This window comes from Anopheles ziemanni, chromosome 2, assembly GCF_943734765.1.
Source record: "Anopheles ziemanni chromosome 2, idAnoZiCoDA_A2_x.2, whole genome shotgun sequence".
Classification (NCBI taxonomy): domain Eukaryota; kingdom Metazoa; phylum Arthropoda; class Insecta; order Diptera; family Culicidae; genus Anopheles; species Anopheles ziemanni.
In genome coordinates, this window is record NC_080705.1 from 2,553,421 (window position 1) to 2,572,949 (window position 19,529).

General features: G+C 48.3%; 2 protein-coding genes across 2 annotated transcripts; one reads left to right on the forward strand and one right to left on the reverse strand.

Moving 5' to 3' along the window:
* Positions 1 to 4: 4 nt before the first annotated feature.
* LOC131282645 (rhomboid-related protein 2) lies at positions 5 to 5,549 on the forward strand. The gene is made up of 5 exons (XM_058312166.1): positions 5 to 526; positions 4,704 to 4,775; positions 4,847 to 4,918; positions 4,983 to 5,159; positions 5,235 to 5,549. The coding sequence occupies exons 1-5, from the start codon at positions 5 to 7 to the stop codon at positions 5,547 to 5,549; spliced, it is 1,158 nt and encodes a 385-aa protein (XP_058168149.1).
* Positions 5,550 to 5,738: 189 nt separating this feature from the next.
* LOC131283013 (uncharacterized) lies at positions 5,739 to 18,409 on the reverse strand. Its single transcript, XM_058312571.1, has 7 exons — positions 18,271 to 18,409; positions 11,511 to 11,633; positions 11,200 to 11,421; positions 10,642 to 11,130; positions 7,641 to 10,559; positions 7,426 to 7,566; positions 5,739 to 7,358 (listed from the first exon to the last, which is right to left on the reverse strand). The coding sequence occupies exons 1-7, from the start codon at positions 18,407 to 18,409 to the stop codon at positions 6,283 to 6,285; spliced, it is 5,109 nt and encodes a 1,702-aa protein (XP_058168554.1). The 3' UTR covers positions 5,739 to 6,282.
* Positions 18,410 to 19,529: the final 1,120 nt, after the last annotated feature.

The following is a 19,529-nucleotide window of genomic DNA, read 5'->3' on the forward strand; positions in this document are numbered from 1 at the left end:
CAAAATGACAGACACGCGAAAACCGTCCAAGGTGGTTCCGGGGCATCGAGGGAAAACCGCAGCCACCGGCACGGCCACCTGTCAGCTGGCGTGGATCGAGAGTGACAAGCGCGGACAGCCGGAATTGGAACGGGAACCCTTCCTGTCGGTGGCCGCGAGCGATGGCAGCGAGTCCAGCCTGGAGTGCGAAAGGTTGTGCGATCCGCGGGCAGCGAAAAAGACGCGCATTTTCGCCATCGACCTCGAGCGCGGGGGCGCCGCGAAGAAGGGTCTCGATGACACACCGGAGTCCCGAGCAGAGTCGACGGATAGCTCAACGGGCAGCTCACCCGGGACGACCCGGTCCAACAGCAGCAGCAGCAGCAGTAGTAACGATGATTCTCACAGCGATGCCAAACTAGTCGATAAGCTGCGGAAGGTGAACCGCCGGAAGCGGAAACAAACGCGGACCGCCAAGCTGCTCCAGTTGTGTCAGTGCTGTCCTTGGGCCGTGCCATGGAGTCTGCTGATTGTCAGTGCCCTGCAGGTAGGACAATGTTTTATCGGTATGGGTGGTGGGAATCCAATGTTTTGACAGACGGACGGGTGGAATTGTGAACCCCGAGGGTAAAATTTGGGCCACGTTTAATTGGGGGATTGGGCTACGGTTTGGGTGTTTCCCCTTGAGAAATAAATTAGTTTATTAGCGTGAACAGACACTGTTCAAGTTTGGAAGCGATAAAGGTTAACCGAATCAACAAATGGCGATGGCAGCTTTATGTCACTGTCAAATAGGAATGTTGTTCAAACAAAATCAAACATTTAATACAAAAACTGAAGTTGAATGCTATAAACCAAAAAGTCACAAAAGGTTTACTCCAAATGGAATACATGATTATCCTTCTATCTTTCTGGACAAACTTCCGTGCAAACTTTCGAAATAACCCAATCAATCACATGGGCGATTCCCACCCAGTCAATCCTCGTGTTTCGCTCAACATAAATTTTTCAACACATACTTATCTGCCACACACACATGGGGTCATCCTTTCGCCGGAAGAACAGTATCGATTTTTTTTGGTCCGTCCATTAGGTGTTGTTTTCCTTGAACCTGAAGGTTTTTCCCTTACACGGTTCAATGGGCAAGTCCCTTGTCCCGGTCAAACGATTTCACTTTCTTTTCGCCGTCGAAAAGTGTTGCGCCTTTTCCTGGGCGGCGAAAAAGATCGCAAAAGAATGTCCACCGGGGGAGGGGAAACACATTAACCCAGAAAAGGAAAACACCCCGAGGGTAGAAAAGGACACGTTTTTTCCGCGTCATCCGAAAGACGCACGCCTCACGCAACCACGTTCGGCGACAATGGCTGAATGGCGGGTTGTGGAAAAATCGATGTGAAAAATTCATTGCAGACTCGCAGGGTGTGGCACAACGGGCAAGGATGCTGGATCCTATTTTTGGCACCGTGCGGCGCCTTCCCTGGTGACTTTTTCCCCCTTTCAGGTTTCGATAGACTCGTTGGCACCGGAGTTTGACTCTCGTAACCAGACACGTTGCGTTACGAATTTTACACACGACGCAGAGGAAGCATCGGGGGTGCGCGTGTGTGAAAGAAAAATTAGCCAAAAGTGAGAACAAGTGAGAAGATTAAGGGCCAAGTTCGAGATAAATCATGGCCCATTCATGAAACATGAGCCGTTTCACAAACAAAGGGACGAGGAGTTGGTGTTGGTGGAGAACATTAAAGTGACATGATTACAGCGTAAGTCGGAATTAGCTGCCATTTTCATGCCAACGAAACCAGATTAGATGACATAAGCTGTCGTGGGGGAACCTTGCCATTCGATTTTCAGTAAATAATCTTCCGACCCGACCAACGTCCCAGCTTCCTTCCTTCCCTTAGATCAGGGTTTTCCCATTTAGGGGTATTCAATTTATTTAACTCGTTCCGCTTAGTGATGCATTTGCATTGTGTTTATTCGAGCAGAATGCATCACATTGTGCACGCTGCACAAAACGGGCCTCTTTATCTCATCCACATCGACCTTCTATCGACGACAGGGAGGGGACGTTATTCTTTGCGACATTTTTTTCTCTCTTCTCATCGATGGTTTTACTATGATTCATCAGAAAATTGTGTCGTAGGACAAAGCAATATTTGTTTCCACTTTTTTAAGTTTGCCGATGTTCAGATGATGCTCTTTTCTTAGCAGACGAAACAAGAAAACACTGCCACCGCAATACTCTGTCAATATTTTCCCGTGACAAAACTAATCCCCAAACAACATTTTGTCTATCGGACCTTGTCAGGATGATAGAGCAAATATTTTGTGGAGATGGAAATCTAGCACGTGTTGGCCGCTTCCGTAAAAGAAGGAACTTTAAAAAGATTGCCAGAAAAATAACCTACCATTTGAAGAGGTCGTTTCTCCGAACCGCCTTCCTATAAAACCATTCCCTATCTTATCCGATTGTATTTACCTTCTTCTTTATTATCCATAGAGTAAATTGTTGTTTCGTTTTTCTTCCCGAAACGTCCCCTCGAAATCGGATGTTTTCTGTATGGAATCGTCGTAGGGTACTCCCACCGCCTCACTTGACGATGCCCTAATCAGATACCATTCGATTCGTGCCGCTTCAATATTGCACCCCTGCACGAACCTTGATCCTCGGTCCCTTCTTTTCCAACGCGTAGGTTCACGACGAACCCAACAAAAGTAATTATGGATAGGTAGACACTGGGCCATAGAGACAGTGATTGAATAAAACTGCAATCAACTGCAGGCTTTTAGGCTCGATTGAACGCAGGAGGTCGCCCATCTAATGTCCGCATCCAAAGCATCACCTCGAAGTTGGTGCGTTGTCTGGTGGTTCCTTTTCCTTTTGGGCAAAGAATGCAGCGACGGCGTGGCCTCGCAGTGATTGATGAGACGTGCGCAAGATTGTCACGTGCAGTGGTCGGAGTCGGAGTTTCCCTTGTAAGGAAAATCCGCAACCCCGAGTGGAAGGAGACGCCGACTCTAGCGGCTAGAGGGAAACGCTCAAATCAGGTTCGATCAGCTCAGGGCAGGTGAAAACGAACACACATGTGCATAAGCTGTCAATTACCGCGCGGTGACAAGGTAGTTTGGCGCTTGCAGTTGCACTCACGGTGGCAACATGCGGGAAACATACATAGCAAGCTGCACACGCGCGCGCGTTGCAACGGAACGTAAACAAAGGCGCACAGCGTCGACGCGGTGCACGGAAAAGTGGCGTACCAAATCCAATATTTACCCATCTCAAAGCAGGCCGTGTTTCGCCGTGTTGCCGAACCAAGGCCAGGCCCAGGTCAAGCCGATGCAATCGACTACAGCTCTATCGATTGTGCAGAGGCGCACTTGCACTACACCGGATTCGATGGAACTGTTGTTGTCCGATGGCGTTTGCAGCCATAGACGGCGGCCTATTTGTTTTGCTAAACCCTACAGCAATTCAAACAACTGTCAAACGATGGCGGGCTCCACCGCCGGCCTAGATTGGCGGATGTCCGCCCGCGAACTGTGCCAATCGGTATCGAATCGGTGAGCGAGATTTACACGGATTTGCGCCGTTTGACATCGTCACCATCTGCGAGGGCACATTGTGTCACTGGGACGCCTTTGTTCGCGTCCCGCGTAACCCTGACGGCCGCTGGGTATGGCTTCACCACGCGAGGAAACCCACCAAGCTCCATACCACTCACCTAAACTATTGCACCCACTTGCTTCCTTCCTTCCTTCCTTCCTTCGGCATGCAATCGTTTTTTCCAACTAAAGTAACCTCCTCCTTGGAACTGATTTTTGATTACTTAATATCCCGAGCATTAGAACGCGAAAGTTAAACACCGTCGAGGGGGGTTTGACACAATTAGCGTGACGGTACGGTAGTTGACTTGGGGAACGAAGGACCCGTGGAAAACCTCCCCCCCTTGGTATCGGTTTACAGCGGAACGGGAAAACCAACCTGTGCCCGGTCATGCGTTGCTTGGCCGAAAACCCATGGTTAATCGCTGAGCTTCATGACCGTTGGGGTCATTTGAATCATCAAGAAGTTCCTTCGGTTTGTTGGACAAAATCAGGAGCGTTGAAAATAGTTTACTGAATCAAGAAAGAAAAAAAAACTAGGAAACTCATAAAACACAATCCAAATAAATGAACCATCCGGCTGCAATCCGTCCTCTTCCGAGCTCCCGCGTGACGTTCCAATGCTCGCACACGGGCAAATCAAGTAATTCGATACGAAAAACGTCGTTCCTTTTTCCACCCAATACCGCACGTGGAACCGATGGTCGTAAACGTAACGTAAATCAAACACGCCAGCCTTTACGGCGCTCTGTTCCGTTTGCGTGCGTGGTTCTTTAAACTATCTTCTTCAAAATTTATGACCACATCGATACGTTTTCCTCGTTTCACTTTCGTTTTCCCTAGCTGTTTGGGGGATTCGTTACCTTGTTTTGCGTAGGAGAAAATCATCAACGTTATGGTCATTCGTTCTGGATGGCCATTACCATGTGTCGGGAGAGTTTTCCGGGTTCCGTGGGATTCGCTTCTTGAGAAAAATTAAATCCCGCTTTACGACAATGTCCCTGCCACGTGTTTGTTTCGAACGGATTCCGGAAGAAGGCTGGGCAATAAAATAGTGTCTATAATGAATCGTGGTGGTGACCCATTTCCTCATTTTCTCTTTTCCCCATCTCCTTTCCCAGATTTCCGTCTTCATTTTCAACAATAATGCCATCCATCAGAAGCTCATCTTTTCGCCGGTCAAACAGTATGAGGTAAGTTTATTAGATCGTCTTCAAACATCGAGATCGAATTCTCCACTTACGGTTTCCTAAAAATCCGTTAGGTTTGGCGCTTTGTAACGTACACATTTCTTCACGCCGGAAGTGTCCACCTGGTGCTCAACATTATCATTCAGGTAGGGAAAGCCGCCAATCGTTGCGGAAGGCAACAGTAGCTAATACTTGTTTAACAACTTACAGATACTGGTGGCGTTTCCTCTGGAAACGGAGCAAGGGCATGACAAGGTGTTGCTGGTGTACTTCGCCGGCATTCTCGCCGGAGGACTCGGTGCTTCCGTCTTCGAGCCAACCCTCATGGTCGGCGCTTCGGCCGGCGTGTACTGTTTGCTCATGAGCCATATACCACATATCATTATGGTGTGTTGCAAAGGAGATCCCCTTCAAGCACCAGATGGTTGTAATTCTTTTCCTTCTTTTTCCTAATTGTTACAGAACTTTAAAACTCTCTCCTATCGTTACTATCGCCTGCTCGCCGTGTTGGTGCTGTGCATCAGTGACGTGCTGTACTCCATCCGACACTGCCTTACCAAAGGGAACCTTCAGCCGCGGATCGGTGTTGCGGCGCACATCAGCGGAGCCATCTGTGGTCTGCTCCTCGGGTTCGCCATCTACCGCTCCAAGGTGCAGCCCGACTCGGCTGGACTGATCGCCGTCTTCCGGACGCTGCGCTACCTGGCCATAGCGCTCTTCATCGGATGGATCGGAGCCACCGTGCTCTACAATCTCAACCGAAGCCATGTGATCTAGACACGCTGTCTAGCCATACGCCATTAACATTACCTACACCCAAATTAGTCAATAAGTTAAGTTTTGCAACTCGCCCCAATGATTTATTCTCGATTTATAGAGTAGCTGAAAAGAAGTTTTGACACCATTTTTTGACAAATTTATGCGACAGTCGCTAGACGTTTGTTTTATTACTCTTATATCCGAACGTTATCGTAGGCGCTTACAGGCGAATCCATATCCTAGTGTGGAAAATACTACCTCCAGACGGGATATCCAAGTCACGCCGGACGTCGTACCGCGCGGCAATCGGATAACGCTTCTGGAAGTCGTTCCCGAACCAACTTAAAGGTAACCCCTTCCGCCACAAATTAGGACACGGAGCGTTACAAGAATCGTGAACGAAGGAAAATCGGATAGTTATAGCCCTAATGCTAAAGTAACTCGTTCCTCGTTCCGCTTGTTTGTGTATGTTTCTGGTCAACCGGTCATTGTATCGATGGCTTAAAAACTAAATATTAATATCACGAAAATCACAGTAACCCTCGTTCGTTCGTATCCTTCCATTCCGTTTAGATCCTCTTTCATTCGATGGTTTTCAACGCTCATGTACACACTCTCTCTCGCTAACTTATGATTAATCGCATACTCGTACTTCCGAAACATCCCTACATGCACACTTACCTAAACTAGTGAGTGGAATAGTTGAAGGCAACTTTCGTCGGACATCGAGATAGACATACCCTATTTACCACTATCGTCTTCTGCACGTCAGTGGCGTACAGTGAACACCGACCTCGGTACATTTACACTCCAAGCAGGGCCCGGAAAGTTCGGATATGATCCTTCCTACTCGGTACATTCGACCGTAGATGTTACAACCGGCCAGCTTAAGGATGCCCACCGAGTCCTTTACCTTCGATTTCATGTTGATCTCGGCCGTACCTTCGGAGTGATGTTGCTTTAGTTTATTAATGTCCACCGGGTTGACGACGTACGCGTTCGTATTGACCACTGGGGTTCCTTCGGCGATCACCTGGTACTGATCGCTTCGATGCTCCGGTGCGCTGTAACCGTATCGATCAAGTTCGTTCTGTGATTCCGTATCGGGTGCGTTGATAGGTTTCGTGTGGAAGCCAGGATTCAAGAATGGAAGATCGGAAAGCGACGGTCGGTAGAGCGCTTTGGTGTCGTTCTTAGCACTTTCCACCTTAAGCGTTACTGTGCCATCGTGGAGTTCTTCATCGGAAGGAGGCTTCACGTCTCCCAGGGATGCCTCGAGACCGGCGGAAGGATCGTACACTGCGGTCAGTCGGGACGGTAGCGTCTTGAAGGGAGGAATTCCATCAGACAACGCCGATGCCGGTTCATTCCTCGTTGAATTACGCAACTTGTTCTCGTTCATCGGATCCTCTTCGCGGAGCAAGTAGTTCAGCATATTTTCCAAGCTAAACATAGCACTAGGTTCCGGTTCGTGCTCTACTCCGGTTGCTTTCATCGGTTTAGGTGTTGGCGAAACGGGTTCCACCGAATGATCTACGGACACGGGGAAGTTCAGTTCGAATCCGGTAAAGTTTGGCTTCGAGGGAGTACTGGAACGAGTTGCGGCATCGTGCTCCGATACGGATGACAGGTAATTCGCATCGGTCGTTATCGAAATGATTTGTTTCTCAAAATCGTCTCCGCCAGCACTTGGATCATCAAGGCGATCTTCCAATGGCGACGGTTTCGTTTGGAACGAAAGCAACTTTTCCTTGTCTTCAATCAACGACATCAATGGAGGTGCTGGTTCCGTGCGGATTACATCGATGAACGGATTTACTGGAGTTGCTAAAATAAAATAAAAAGTACGTAACGTTAGAAGAAATCTTCATCGAACGATCATTGATTAATTTACCTCCATAGGAACTGGTTGGTGTAGCATTGTACGGTAACTTTGCATGATGATCGTCTGTTGTCAGTTCGATCGGAGAAGGGGTAGTGGCGTAACTTTCATAGTAAAATGTTTCCTTGCTAGGTTCCTTCGGAACAAAACCACCTACATAAAACGGAACGAAATCTCGGGTTATTAGAGAAACTATATTTCGCTTCTCAATCACCGATTACCCTTACCTTCTGTCTTTGTTGGTGGAGAAAAGCCACTGGTGTCCGTTCCATCGATGCGGAATAATGGGTTGTCTGTGCTCGCTTGAACCTTATCCAGCTTAGCCCCGCCATACGCAAGTTCTTTGTGGTTAGTGTAGTAGACATTCTTTTCCGGATAGCCCACACCGTACTTATCGTACACCGGGACGTATGATCCCTCCTGCGGTATCTCGTACTTGGTCGGTATGAACTTCTTAAGTTCGTTCTGGAACAAATCCTGCTTCTGCGGTAGCTCCGAGTACTTATGAATGGTGTCCGTATCGTAGTCGTAGTCCGTTTCGTCCACCGTGTCATACTTATCCCGGATAACCTTCGTGTTGTAGTACCCATTCTTTGCGTCAATTTCATAGTTTTCCGTTAGGGCAGGATAGTTGATCGTCGGGTCGTACGGATACTCATACTCTCCGATCGGCTTGACGGCAGTTTTGTACATTAACCCAGGGTGAAGGATCTCGTGCTCATTGCCCAAACCATACGCCGTCGGTACCTCATACGGATCATTCACGATCGGGTAGTTGTTCGGATGGTTTTTGAAGTACGTGTATGTTGGCGTTGCGGCTTTGGGCGGCTTCAAGGGATCGTTCTTCTTCACCGCGTCTGCCGGTAGGAACGGAATGATCTTCAAATTGGGAAGGCTCGGTGGCAAAGTTGGCTCATCGTAGTCGGAACCGACGTCCGATTCCAAGATCGACGGAATACTGCTAGCCTTGTGGAATCCACTGATTGGAATCGGTTTCGGTGTAATGGGGCGATATTCAGTTCGGTTTCTGTTGGATGGCTTTCCAGAATCGTTCTTTGTTGCATCGAAGATATTCGAGAGACCACTTAGAAGTACTGAGAGGAGGTTATTCTCCTTCAGCGGATTCGGAGGACGAGTGGAGAGTGTAATCGGTTTGAGCGGAATAGAAGATGTCGTCGGTGGTATTGAGGTGGTTGTATCGTTGTTACTATTAGTGCTCAACAAATCAGCCTTCAATTCTACTTGCTCACCCTCACTCGGTTGAGTGTTTGTATATAAGATATCCGTAGTGGCATCCGATGCGTCATCTTCCGTAGTAGACAACTCCAAAGGCACATCGTTGGATATGACTGTCGAGTATTCCTCACTCTCGATAGTAGTGCTAGTGCTAACTTCTTCTGTAATCCGTTCAGTGGTTTCTTTTCCTACGGTGGACGCTTCCGTCGGTACGAACGTCGTCGAGTCATGTACCTCGGCTACATCGGGCGTAGTTACATCATTGATCGTCATCGTAGATACCACTGGTTCTGAGGTCGTACTAGTGATCCTAGGCAACACAGTTGTCGGTATCTTTTCCGGCGCAAAACCAACAAACTTATTGTTCGGCCGTTTCGTGGCAATGGTTGTGGTTGAAATGGGCTCACTAGCAGTCACCTTAGTTACCTTTTCAATCTTCGCATTTAATGAGTTAAGGATAGTCTCCACCGTTGCTTTATCTACCAATTGATCGATTTTAATCACAACATCGACCGGGGTGGAACTAACACTTTTCGGTGTTGTGGTTATAGTTTTCTGCGATGACGAAGGCATTGCTGGCGTTGTGGTTGAAGTGGTTCCGCTTGTCGTAGGTGTAGGCCTTGCGGCTGTAGATGACTTGGATAGATCTTTAGGACCATTCTTCGGAGGATCAGTGGCGTTCGATATGTTCGTAAATGCCGGTAAATTATCCTTTTTCGTTGGAACTGTAGAGGTTGAGGAAACTGTTGTCTCGGTTATGGGTTGCGGATGGGCTTCTTTCAATGAAGCCGAAGGCCCAGTTTTGAGCTGAGGTTTTGGTTGATTTGTTTCAGAGGACGAAACCTTAACCATAGATTTGGGAGTCGTAATGGGTTGTTCTGTTGTGGTTGTTGAAGGTTTGGCAGTGGTCGTGGTTGTTGTTGTGGGCTTATTAGTACTAGTTGTTGTCGTTGTTGTAGGAGCTGCAATAGTTGTCGAAGTAGTTGCTGTTGTGCTAGTTGTAGTAGGAACAGTAGTTGTTGTGGTCGTACTAGATGTAGTACTAGTAGTGGTCGTACTAGGAGTAGTACTAGTAGTGGTCGTAGTGGGAGCAGTAGTACTAGTAGTCGTCGTAGTGGGAGCAGTAGTTGTAGAGGTTGTACCAGGAGTAGTAGTAGGAGATGGAGTAGCAGTTGATTTTGTTGTCGTTATCCTTGTAGTCGACGTCGTAGTGGTGAATGCTTTTTCAGTAGTTGTCACTGTCGTTGGAACTCTCGTAGTTGTAGGTTGGCTGGCTGTGGTTGAAGAAGAAATAGTTTGTTGGATCGTTGGGCTAGAAGCAGCCGCTGTTGCATCTTCTACGTTATCCTTCAAAATGTCAGTGCTTGCTTGATTCCTTACTGTCGTCTCAATGAGAGAGTTAGAGACATCTACAGGGTTTTCCTTCAACAACGAATCCACCTCCAACTTTTGAAAGTTAGTATCATTCATCAACATGACCGGAATGTTCGGCAGTGGCTTGAACATTATCGGCACCGGCGGGATCTTTCTAACGGGGAAGTTAAAGTCCGGTTTCTCGATGTAGATCGCCTGCGGCTCCTGAATGATCTCTACTTTGACCGTCTGCAACTCGGGAGCAGATTCCGTAGACGTCGCTGTGCTTCCATCCGGCGTTGGCGTGCTGGTCAAAAGTAACTCATCCTCTCCAGCATCATCAATGAAATCGAGTCCGGCTCGAAGTAAATCCAGAAAACTTTTCTCCGAAGTCGTACTCACGGGAGCCGCTTCGGTAACGGGTGTTTCAATGATCTCGGTAGCATTTTTCGCCTCCGCTTTCGGTGCATCCGGATCCGGACCGAACAGAATCGAAAAGAAATCGAATGATTCTTCGTCCTCCATCTTACGCCCGAAAGGTTTCGGTTCGCCATGTTCTGTTGAAAACAAAATTGAAGAAAAGTGTTAAGTATGCGGACATAAGGCACCACTTTTGGCACCAATCCTAACCATACTCACTGCAATCATATCGGACGGCACAACACTCGCCACGGGGAACCCTTGGCGTACAACCTTTGATCGGAGGGGCACATTTCTTCGGCGTACACTTTCGCTGTCCCCTAATGCAGTAGCACACCTCACAGGGATCTTCCGATTTCATTTTTTCTCCATCGGAGTATGTGTGTCCACTGAAGGTACACCCATTGCTACGGTATCCTCTTCGGTCCGACATCCGTTGGTAGTGCTTGTTGTTGATCCTTCGCACGTGATTCGGTGACACCGTCGACTGGTCGATTTCGTTACCCTTGATTGGCGTTTTTCCGGAGCAATCGTACCGAATGGGGCAGCAGGCCGAATCTACAAAGATGGGAGCACACCTCTGGTTCGGAAGAGCGCACTTTGGCTTCACACACTTCTGCCGGCCGTTGATGCAGTAGCAGTATGAGCATAGCGATGAACTGACCATAGCCGAACCGGATTTATACACCGTTCCGTTTACAATGCATGCTAAAGAAATAGGAAACATATGTGTGAAAACCACAACCACCAACCCTAGCGAGTGAGACATCAACAAACCTCCGTTATCCTCCACTTCGTCATCATCCGAACGACGAAGGTACGAGTTGGGATTCTCCAACCTTTCCTGGGCGGCCTTCTCGTAGTAATCCAAGAAGTGTATCTTCTTTCGATCGCCATTGTTTTTCAGCGCCAAATTCAACTTCGAACACTGCAGGTAAGGACAGCAGGAACCACTCTTGTGCACCAGAATGCATCCCCTCGGTGGTGGTATCGGTTGTTCTATGGAAAAAAGCGAGGTCCAACAAATCAAACGTTTAACGATCAATAAGACGTTTGCGCCTAGAGGTATGCAACACGCGTAGCTCTACCTGGACAGACTTTCAGCGCGCATATGAGCGTCTTTTCCGTACACTTGCACATCAAGCAAGGTTCCTTCGTCGGCACGATCGAGCCCTCCATGAAATGTGTTCCATTGTAGTAACAACTGGATTCTGCTACATAATGTAAGAGATAAATAAGATTAGAATATACGTGGAAGGGAATACGATTAACGAAGTTCTTAATGAAGCATAATCCCAAGATTTAAACTGTATCTCGAACGATCTGAACTTATGATAAATATCCCATAATTAAAAGATCCCGTTAGCTTGGCGCTTCATTATATTGTTTTTTGCCACCTATCCGCGTGATTAGGTGTCAGCTTTATGATCATAAATATCTCAAGCCTCCGGCTACAAGAAAATAAAATTCTGGAATAAGAAACCGCAAATAAAACCCGCTAGACTCCGTACCACCAGTCCGGTTGTTGACACCGAGAGAAGAACCGCCAAAAAGCCATTCAAAAAGCGGCGACAAAATTCCGCACAAGAGGGGAAAAAAATACAAACCCGTTGAGATCATCATCCCCATCATTATCATCGTCTTCCTCCCCCCCCGCTTTCGGTGACACATTTCTCGCCTGGTCGGGTGGACGTTAGCATTTTTTCACCATTAAATCACCATCAGCAGCAGCAGCAGCATAGCAGCTTTCCTATGCTCTTCCACCGAATATCTCGCTGACCCATAATGAGCCTGGCGGTGGCAAAGAAAATCGAAATCGGTTTAACGATCGCGCTCGGGAGTTTGATGTTTGGAAAATTTCCCCGCCGCGATCGTTTATCGCCCGTTGTCTATCGTTTCCATGTACATATTTCTTTTTTTATCTTTTTTATCTCAACCGTTGTGCGTTCAAAAAATAATCAACTCGTTTTGATGCCGCTTTCCAACGCAAAGAATCCCCCCCCCCCCCCCCCTTCCCCCTCGAAAAAGAAACAAACCACCGATCAACGCCATGCAGTTTCGATACAAGCTGCGGCGAAATTAAATGAATCGAATCGAGCCGAACGCGGTGACCCATTCGGTTCGGCCTCCCAGGCCGGTTTTGTGTGGCCCGTTCTCGCCTCCAATATGGGGGTCAAACCGTGCGAAAGTAGTCCATGATCAAGGCCTCCGGAGCCGCGTGCCTTCCTTACGTCTTGTGGTTTTACCGGCGAGATTTACGTCACACCTGCGAGCGCGAGTTCATCGAACTGCGGCACGTTCTTCGTGGATCGGTTCGCGGAGTTCACGATGGCTAATTGGGTGCGATTGCTTGAATGATGGTTAAGCAAACAGATGGTTTGCGAGCTAGAGAGAGCCCCGCGTTACCGACGGATAAAGCTAACCTATATTTTGTCGGCACTGACATTGACAGCGTTCCAAGCGCATACACACACACACACGCCATCCGATCAACCTGAACCGCCGAGACACCGAGACACCGCAACTAATTTGCCCACTCATCGTGGTGTCCTAGTTTCGCGAAACCTCTACACCTCGTCCCCCGAAGACACTGAGAAGTGGTGGAGAAACGGTGGAGATAGTAAGACGAGGGTCGCCATCCATTCCTCCTCCTTCACGTGGTCCTTGTAACCGCAATTCTCCCGACCTGAAACGTGCCACTTGAAATCAGTTTCTCCTTCTGCTTCACTTCACTTTCCTAGCCGGGCAAGGCAAGTGCGCCCACCGCGTGTTTGTTTTCCTCCGTCAACCACAAGACCGTGCCGTGATTCTTAACTCCCATTTGCCCTTCCCTTCGTCACGCGGGAACGCCAGGAATGCCGGTGGGGCGTGGGGGAAGAAAATTCTGCGGCCCGTTTTCTCCCCGTACGATGCGATTTGCGTGCGCCATAACATTCCCTCTCGAAAGACGCCTCCACAAGACACACCGCGGGACTCGCGGCGGTCATTAGAGCACAAAATCAATTCTTTCCGGGTGCCGCTAAGTAGGCAACCATCATAGTCAACAAGTATGGGGTGGTTTTGTTTTCGTTTCTCTCTTTACGATACATAGTATCGGTACGGGGCAAGTGACTTGTCCATTTAAGCACCATTGTCGTTGCGAGTTCGAGCTTTCTTCGAGCGATTGCTTCCCGCTCGGGCGATGTTGGCAGACTTGATCATCGACGGCTTTTAGGAATCGAAAGCCTTTTCCTCTCGCGGTGTTCGCAAGAATTAACGAAATGGCACAACCCGGGCTGGAGGTGAAAGCAGAAAATGAAGAACGATCATGTTTTTTTTTTCTTTTCTTACAACTTACGCCGTGTGATTAATGTGAAATGAGATGTTTAGCGGGAATAATTTATTCAGACACATAACGTCAAATATGTTCATATTAGGTTTATCGTTCTTTTTTGCGGTAGTTTAATTGTTTCCGATGAACAAAATACAACCCGTTGTTAAATTTCACGTTTCATAAATATTCAAGGCAAAAATTAAATCTCTTGTTTATTGATTCTGCAGATAGCTTAACTTCCAGCAGACGTAAATTAATATTTCATGGAGAATAATTGTTTGAAGACTCAAAGAACAACGGTAGGAGCTGAAATCATTTAACATAAATAAGAAACAACAGCAACCCCGCCCATTTTTAATGAGTTTACGATTCCAAAACAAAACCTACACCGTTTTCGTAAGGAAGTCCAAGCCCATCCCGGAACTATTCTGACCACGACCCGTTAACACTAAAACGATTTAAAAAAAAACGTTGAACCAATCAGCAAGACAAACTCATCAAAAGGTACCCTCGAACCCGGGGCGTCAACACCGGGGCACATTTTCTCCCATTTTTCTCGATTGTTTACGCTCATCAGCCCCTGGAGCCGCACCGGAAGGGAAAGGTGCCCACTTCAACGCCCTTAACCCTTACGGGAAATGGGTTGGTGGCCAGCGCCAGGCATGGATTTATGGGCCTCCAGAAGAGCTATCGATTTAAACTGCCCGTTTAAAGGCCGCGGGCACCCGCCGCCTGGGAAATGGGAGAAATGCAGACGCCACCGTCCACTTGGAATCTCACATTCCCGAGCGTGAGTGTGTTTGGGTAGGACCGTTTCTTGGCCCCTCGAGCGGTCATCTAAACGACGTCCGAGGGAAATTTAAGTCATACGGAATACATAATGCGCACCCCGGCTGAACCTGTTTTCCCGCCCGCCCGCGTGATTCTCCCAAAGGGACGAGTCGAAGGGGTGTCGGAAGAACATTCCAGCACCATAAACGACAACGACACGCCCGGAGGAGGAGGAGGAGTCCACCTGCCCTGCGGGTGGACGGAACGAGTGCGAGCATAATAATATTTAGCACACGATAATTTCACACTCCTCCGGCGGGTGGTCGTCACTAAGATTAGCCATAGGTGGAAGGTGGTGTTGGCGGTTGGCTTTTCACCACCACCCCTTATACTCATTATCCTATCTGCTCCGGAGGCTTTTTTTTGTCCGCGCGGCATGCCGGTGGTAAATTATGGAGCGCGCGCAGCCGCGAAACGAAACGAAACAAAGTGAAATGAAGTCCGCACGATGCGAGAACTAATTTGCATTCGCCACAAACACTCCCTGCCCTCCCACCACTGCTGCCGGATGGAGGCCACTTGTCCACGCTACCCGGTCTCGGTACGCCGCGGGTTGCGCTCTAGTATTCGGAAAAACCGCGTCGAAACGGAACCGCGAGCACCGTGCAAACCTTGTGTGGCCTTTCATTCATTATCATAGTGGCAGCCGGAGTGAGGCTGGGAAATGCAGGTCACATGCTGGTTTCCTTTAATTCCACCTTCTCTCCACCGCAGCCCTCAACAAACCCCCGGGTTGGATCGGGGTTCCGTTTCAACAGATGCCGATCTTCGACGCAGGAGCGAAAGCAGCAACAACCAAAACCGAGAAGAGAAGAAGCTACGCTGCACAAAGGTGGTAAATTGATGCAACTGAAACACATCCACGCTATCACACGAACGGACGGACGAGCGGGGTTGGAAAATCATGTCATCATACGCTATCGTCATTTTCGTAACATCCATCACATCGGCACAATGGGGAACTGTCGTATCGCTCACACGATCGGTTGCAAACGACCCGGCTTGCATAAGAAACTGAAGAACCTGACGCGAACGAAACCCACAACGTAAACAACGGGCGCGTTCTCGTCGCTTGATCGATCGTTGAAGTTCTTCGTCTCGCTTCCATCCATCAACCGTTTGGAAGCGGGAACCGCTTTGCGTAACGCAAACGGCGCTGCATTTTTACCGACCAACAACACATCGTCTTCCGAATCGGGTCATCTTGACCACCAGCTGCCCACCCTCTTCACCCTCCCACCTTCGAGGTGCGAGATAAAACAGGTAAAACATAAACATCCACCAGGGCTTCGGTTTACAAAGTGGGAAAGATTCAATTAATGATTCCGCGCGTTGCCCGGAATTACTTTTGCTCTCTACCTTCCTACCAACCGAAGCAAGCGCATTCCTCTCCCCGGGGGGAGGTGGAAAAACAAGACTTGCTACAGGACAAACTAGAAATGGCTAGTTAGCGAAGACACCAAGAGATGATTACGGAACGCGCAACAGGACGATGAGCGCTCGCCGCATTCCATTCCGGTTGAACAGTTCACTGTCGGCAGAACGAAACGAAAGCAAACACCCCCGGGATGACCCACTTGGAAGGTCCAAGTCCCACAGGGCCGGTTCGACTCCTCTGGGATCCTCCGAGCAGCTTCGTTCCCTGCTGGGGCCGTTTTTTTTTTGCTTCCAGGACGCTTTTACCGGGCGGGGATGGATTGTATTCAATTAATTTGTACAATTTTCCTCCCTTCCCGCCGTGCGTTGGCCGAGCGAAAAACTAAAATGAGGACTAGGCCACACAGCTGGACTCGTCCGTGCTGGTCAAGGTTTTTCTCCTTCCCCCTGCGGGAAGCATTTTCTTTCTGTTTTTTTTGCGACTCTTGCGCGATCGTTTAATCTAGTTTTATTTTGCTTCCACCGGTCTGTTTTTGAATCCCTCTCGTTGCGCGCGATATGTTTGCACACGGGATTCCTGGACTTGTTTTTCCTCCCTTTTCACGCCCGCCCCTCCGATGTAATTGTACGTGCGAAGGTTGGAAACAACGAAAAATTCATCCAGCGAACCGTTTTGGCCTGGATTTGCGACTTGTCTCGCCTAGCTTGGGGTTCGAACGGGGGGCAACGGGAAGTGTGAAAGTACTTTTCGGTGCCAAACAACACAAGTCTGTCCTGTTTGGCCAGATATTCCACCAACTATCCCCCTACAGTACAGTAGCTTAATTTTCCACCGGTCGCTTCGAACCCAAGTTCCGGCCAAGAAACGGGCCTTGTTAACATAATTCTAACGGTGTGGTGTGTGCAATGCCGGAAAGTATCATTAAAACATAAAATGACGATACACGGTTCGTGCTACTAGTCTCCTCCCCCTGAAATATCTTCCCAACGATCGAAACGCGAACGAATCGCATCGTGGTTTTGGAAATTAATTCGATCGACTCTCGCGTGTAGAGTGGCTTTTCTTTTTAATTATATCACCCGCGCGGCAAGGTGGATAAACATCTCCCGCACGCTGAAGCTGGCCAATTAACACGGCGACTCGTCGGGGTAAATAATGCTTGCTGTTCGAGCATACCTTTCAGCATGTTATTCAATCATCATTAACACGAGAGCCCTCCACGAACGGATCGAACATTAGATCGGGATTTATGTTGTGGGTGTTCTTGGAGGCCTTTCCAAACGCCAAGGGATCTGGGCGGGAAAAGATAACTGGAATCGTTGTCGGCCAGCTCCAGCATTCAAAAGGGGGAAGCCAGGGAAGAAAAGTGAAACCAAAAAACACTCAGCTCGCTGAAGGGTTCGCTGATTGTTTGTGTGTTTTCTGAGGAGAGTCTGCTTTTAAGTCTTCTTCTCCCGTTTGATGATCAAGAAAAAATGTTTTCTTGTAGCATTAAAGCCACTTTGTTTGAAGAAGCTCGTTTGGCGTCTGGAAAAACAGCGAGAAAAATCTCACCAACGCGTCGGACGGGGCGGGGGCATCCAAACATCTGACACGAAAAAGCCACTAATTTGTTCAACGCCCCACTCCCTCATCATAATTATCCACACCCACCCGTCGCGGGGTGGGGGCCTTCATTGTGTTGCTTCCGATAGATACGCTTCGCAGGGTGGAGGAACACTTTTTCGACAAATTTCGACCATTTTTTATTCTCTCCGTAGTCGAAACTGGCTCCGGAACCGATTTCGGGCTCAGAACGATGCTCGGAAAAGGTATGCTCCATTCTTTTTCGGGTGCATGCCAGGTCAAACATTTGCAAGTATGATGTTGGGAAGACGAAGATATATCTGCAACGACGATCAAGAAAAGTAAAGAATGGCCCATAGCACGGCGATGGACTTCGGTTCTTCAGTCGGATGGAAACCGGAAACGTACAAAGCATTATGCAAACTATCAACAGGCGCTATTTGGATCAGAACCAAGGCGAGATTTCATCCTCACAGGTGAACGGCACGCAGGGGATTTAGAAAAACATTAAACTCAAGTTTTATTTCCAAGTTCAATCAAACTTGAGATTGCAATTTAAACACGCCAAGCTAGCGCACGTTAATCGTTTCTTTGTGATGTTGAAAACGGCCCGATTTTGCAATCGCAAATCTCTTTACTATTAACTTTAAGACTTTGTGTATAAAATTCCCTATCACCTCGCTCTTCTCGGTCGTTAAAGTGTTACTTCCCCCCGACACCAGAGTCCATAAAATTCAACACCACCAACTTAAGCACTTACGGTTCCGCTGCATGCGATATCCATCGGAGAACGGGAATTGTGCCACCGCCAAGAACGCCAGCAACATCGAGCAGGAAACGAAAGGAGCTCTCCAAAGCACCGTCGATCCTTTCGCCATGGATCGTTTCGACGGAGCCATCACTAAGTGCCTTTTGCTTTGGCCCGGAATGTTAACAGGATTTGGGAGGTAAAATTCTTTACCAATTTCGTTCTTTCCACTCCTTTTGACCACTTTCAAACACTTGACACACCCGGGAAGCCGCACTTCACTTGTTTCACTTTGAAAAAGTAACAGGCCGACACTCGGCAGCCAAATCTCTTTTTACCGAGTCACAAAGCACACAATCGGGAAAGCTTTTCTTCGGGAGCACAACTTATGTTCGAACTCGCGCACCGAACTGAATCAATCACCTTTAATAATCAATGTTAAGCTTGGAGGCTGCAAGAACACACCCCGAATAGCGGCACATTAGCGTACGGACGATTGCGAACTTCATCATCATCAATCATTTTGCTTTATTTGGAAATTCACTTGAATTGATTTGATCGTTATTCGTCTTGCTCTGGGTTTTTTATTTTCAAACTCCACCCGAAACACTTATCAGTCGACGACCGTTCCGAACACTTTCTTTCGCTTTCACGATCTAGCTAATCTGATGAAAATTTACTAATTGTACAAACGGGTTTTATGATCTCTTGTTTTACGAACACAGAATTGCGATCGATCGATCGAACGCGCAGATCGCCGGTCGGTCGCTGCAAAACACGTTTCTGCAAAACTGTCCTCAACCTCAAGGTGTAAGTGTGACGCACAAAACCCCGAGCAACGCGACCACGGAAAGGAGCTGCTTCTTCGGCTGCACGCTTTGCTGGTCGAAGCACGAATGATCGCGGGCCGCTCGCGCTCGGCGGCAAGAAAACGGATTTTTCTCCGATGATGGGGAAAAAGGGAGGCCCAACAAGATGCCCCAACGCTGCAAAAAAAAGAGAAGCGAACGCGAGCGAATGGGAGAGGTAATCAAGACGGAGGAACCAAACCGGAGAGCAGGGAAACGCAACGAAATGTCCGAGGCGTGCGTGTGTGCAAGAATGTAAGGAAACGCTTCCACCCGAAACTGGTGGCGGCGCGCGCAATTCGCGCAAATGCAAGAGAAAAGCAAGTGTACAACGGAAACGCGATTAAGAAAGAAGAAAAAAACGTGAGAGAGAGACGTGCTTCCAAGAAGCTTGTGCTCCCCGAAAACCAAAGTCAACAAAAC

Coding starts and splice junctions, on each gene's coding strand:
- LOC131282645 (XM_058312166.1), top strand. CDS start 5: ATGACAGACACGCGAAAACCGTCCAAGGTGGTTCCGGGGCATCGAGGG. Junction 527..4,703: donor TGATTGTCAGTGCCCTGCAG/GTAGGACAATGT, acceptor CTCCTTTCCCAG/ATTTCCGTCTTCATTTTCAA. Junction 5,160..5,234: donor ATATACCACATATCATTATG/GTGTGTTGCAAA, acceptor TAATTGTTACAG/AACTTTAAAACTCTCTCCTA.
- LOC131283013 (XM_058312571.1), bottom strand. CDS start 18,409: ATGGCTCCGTCGAAACGATCCATGGCGAAAGGATCGACGGTGCTTTGG. Junction 11,422..11,510: donor CGCGCTGAAAGTCTGTCCAG/GTAGAGCTACGC, acceptor TTTTTTCCATAG/AACAACCGATACCACCACCG. Junction 7,359..7,425: donor ACCAACCAGTTCCTATGGAG/GTAAATTAATCA, acceptor ATTTTATTTTAG/CAACTCCAGTAAATCCGTTC.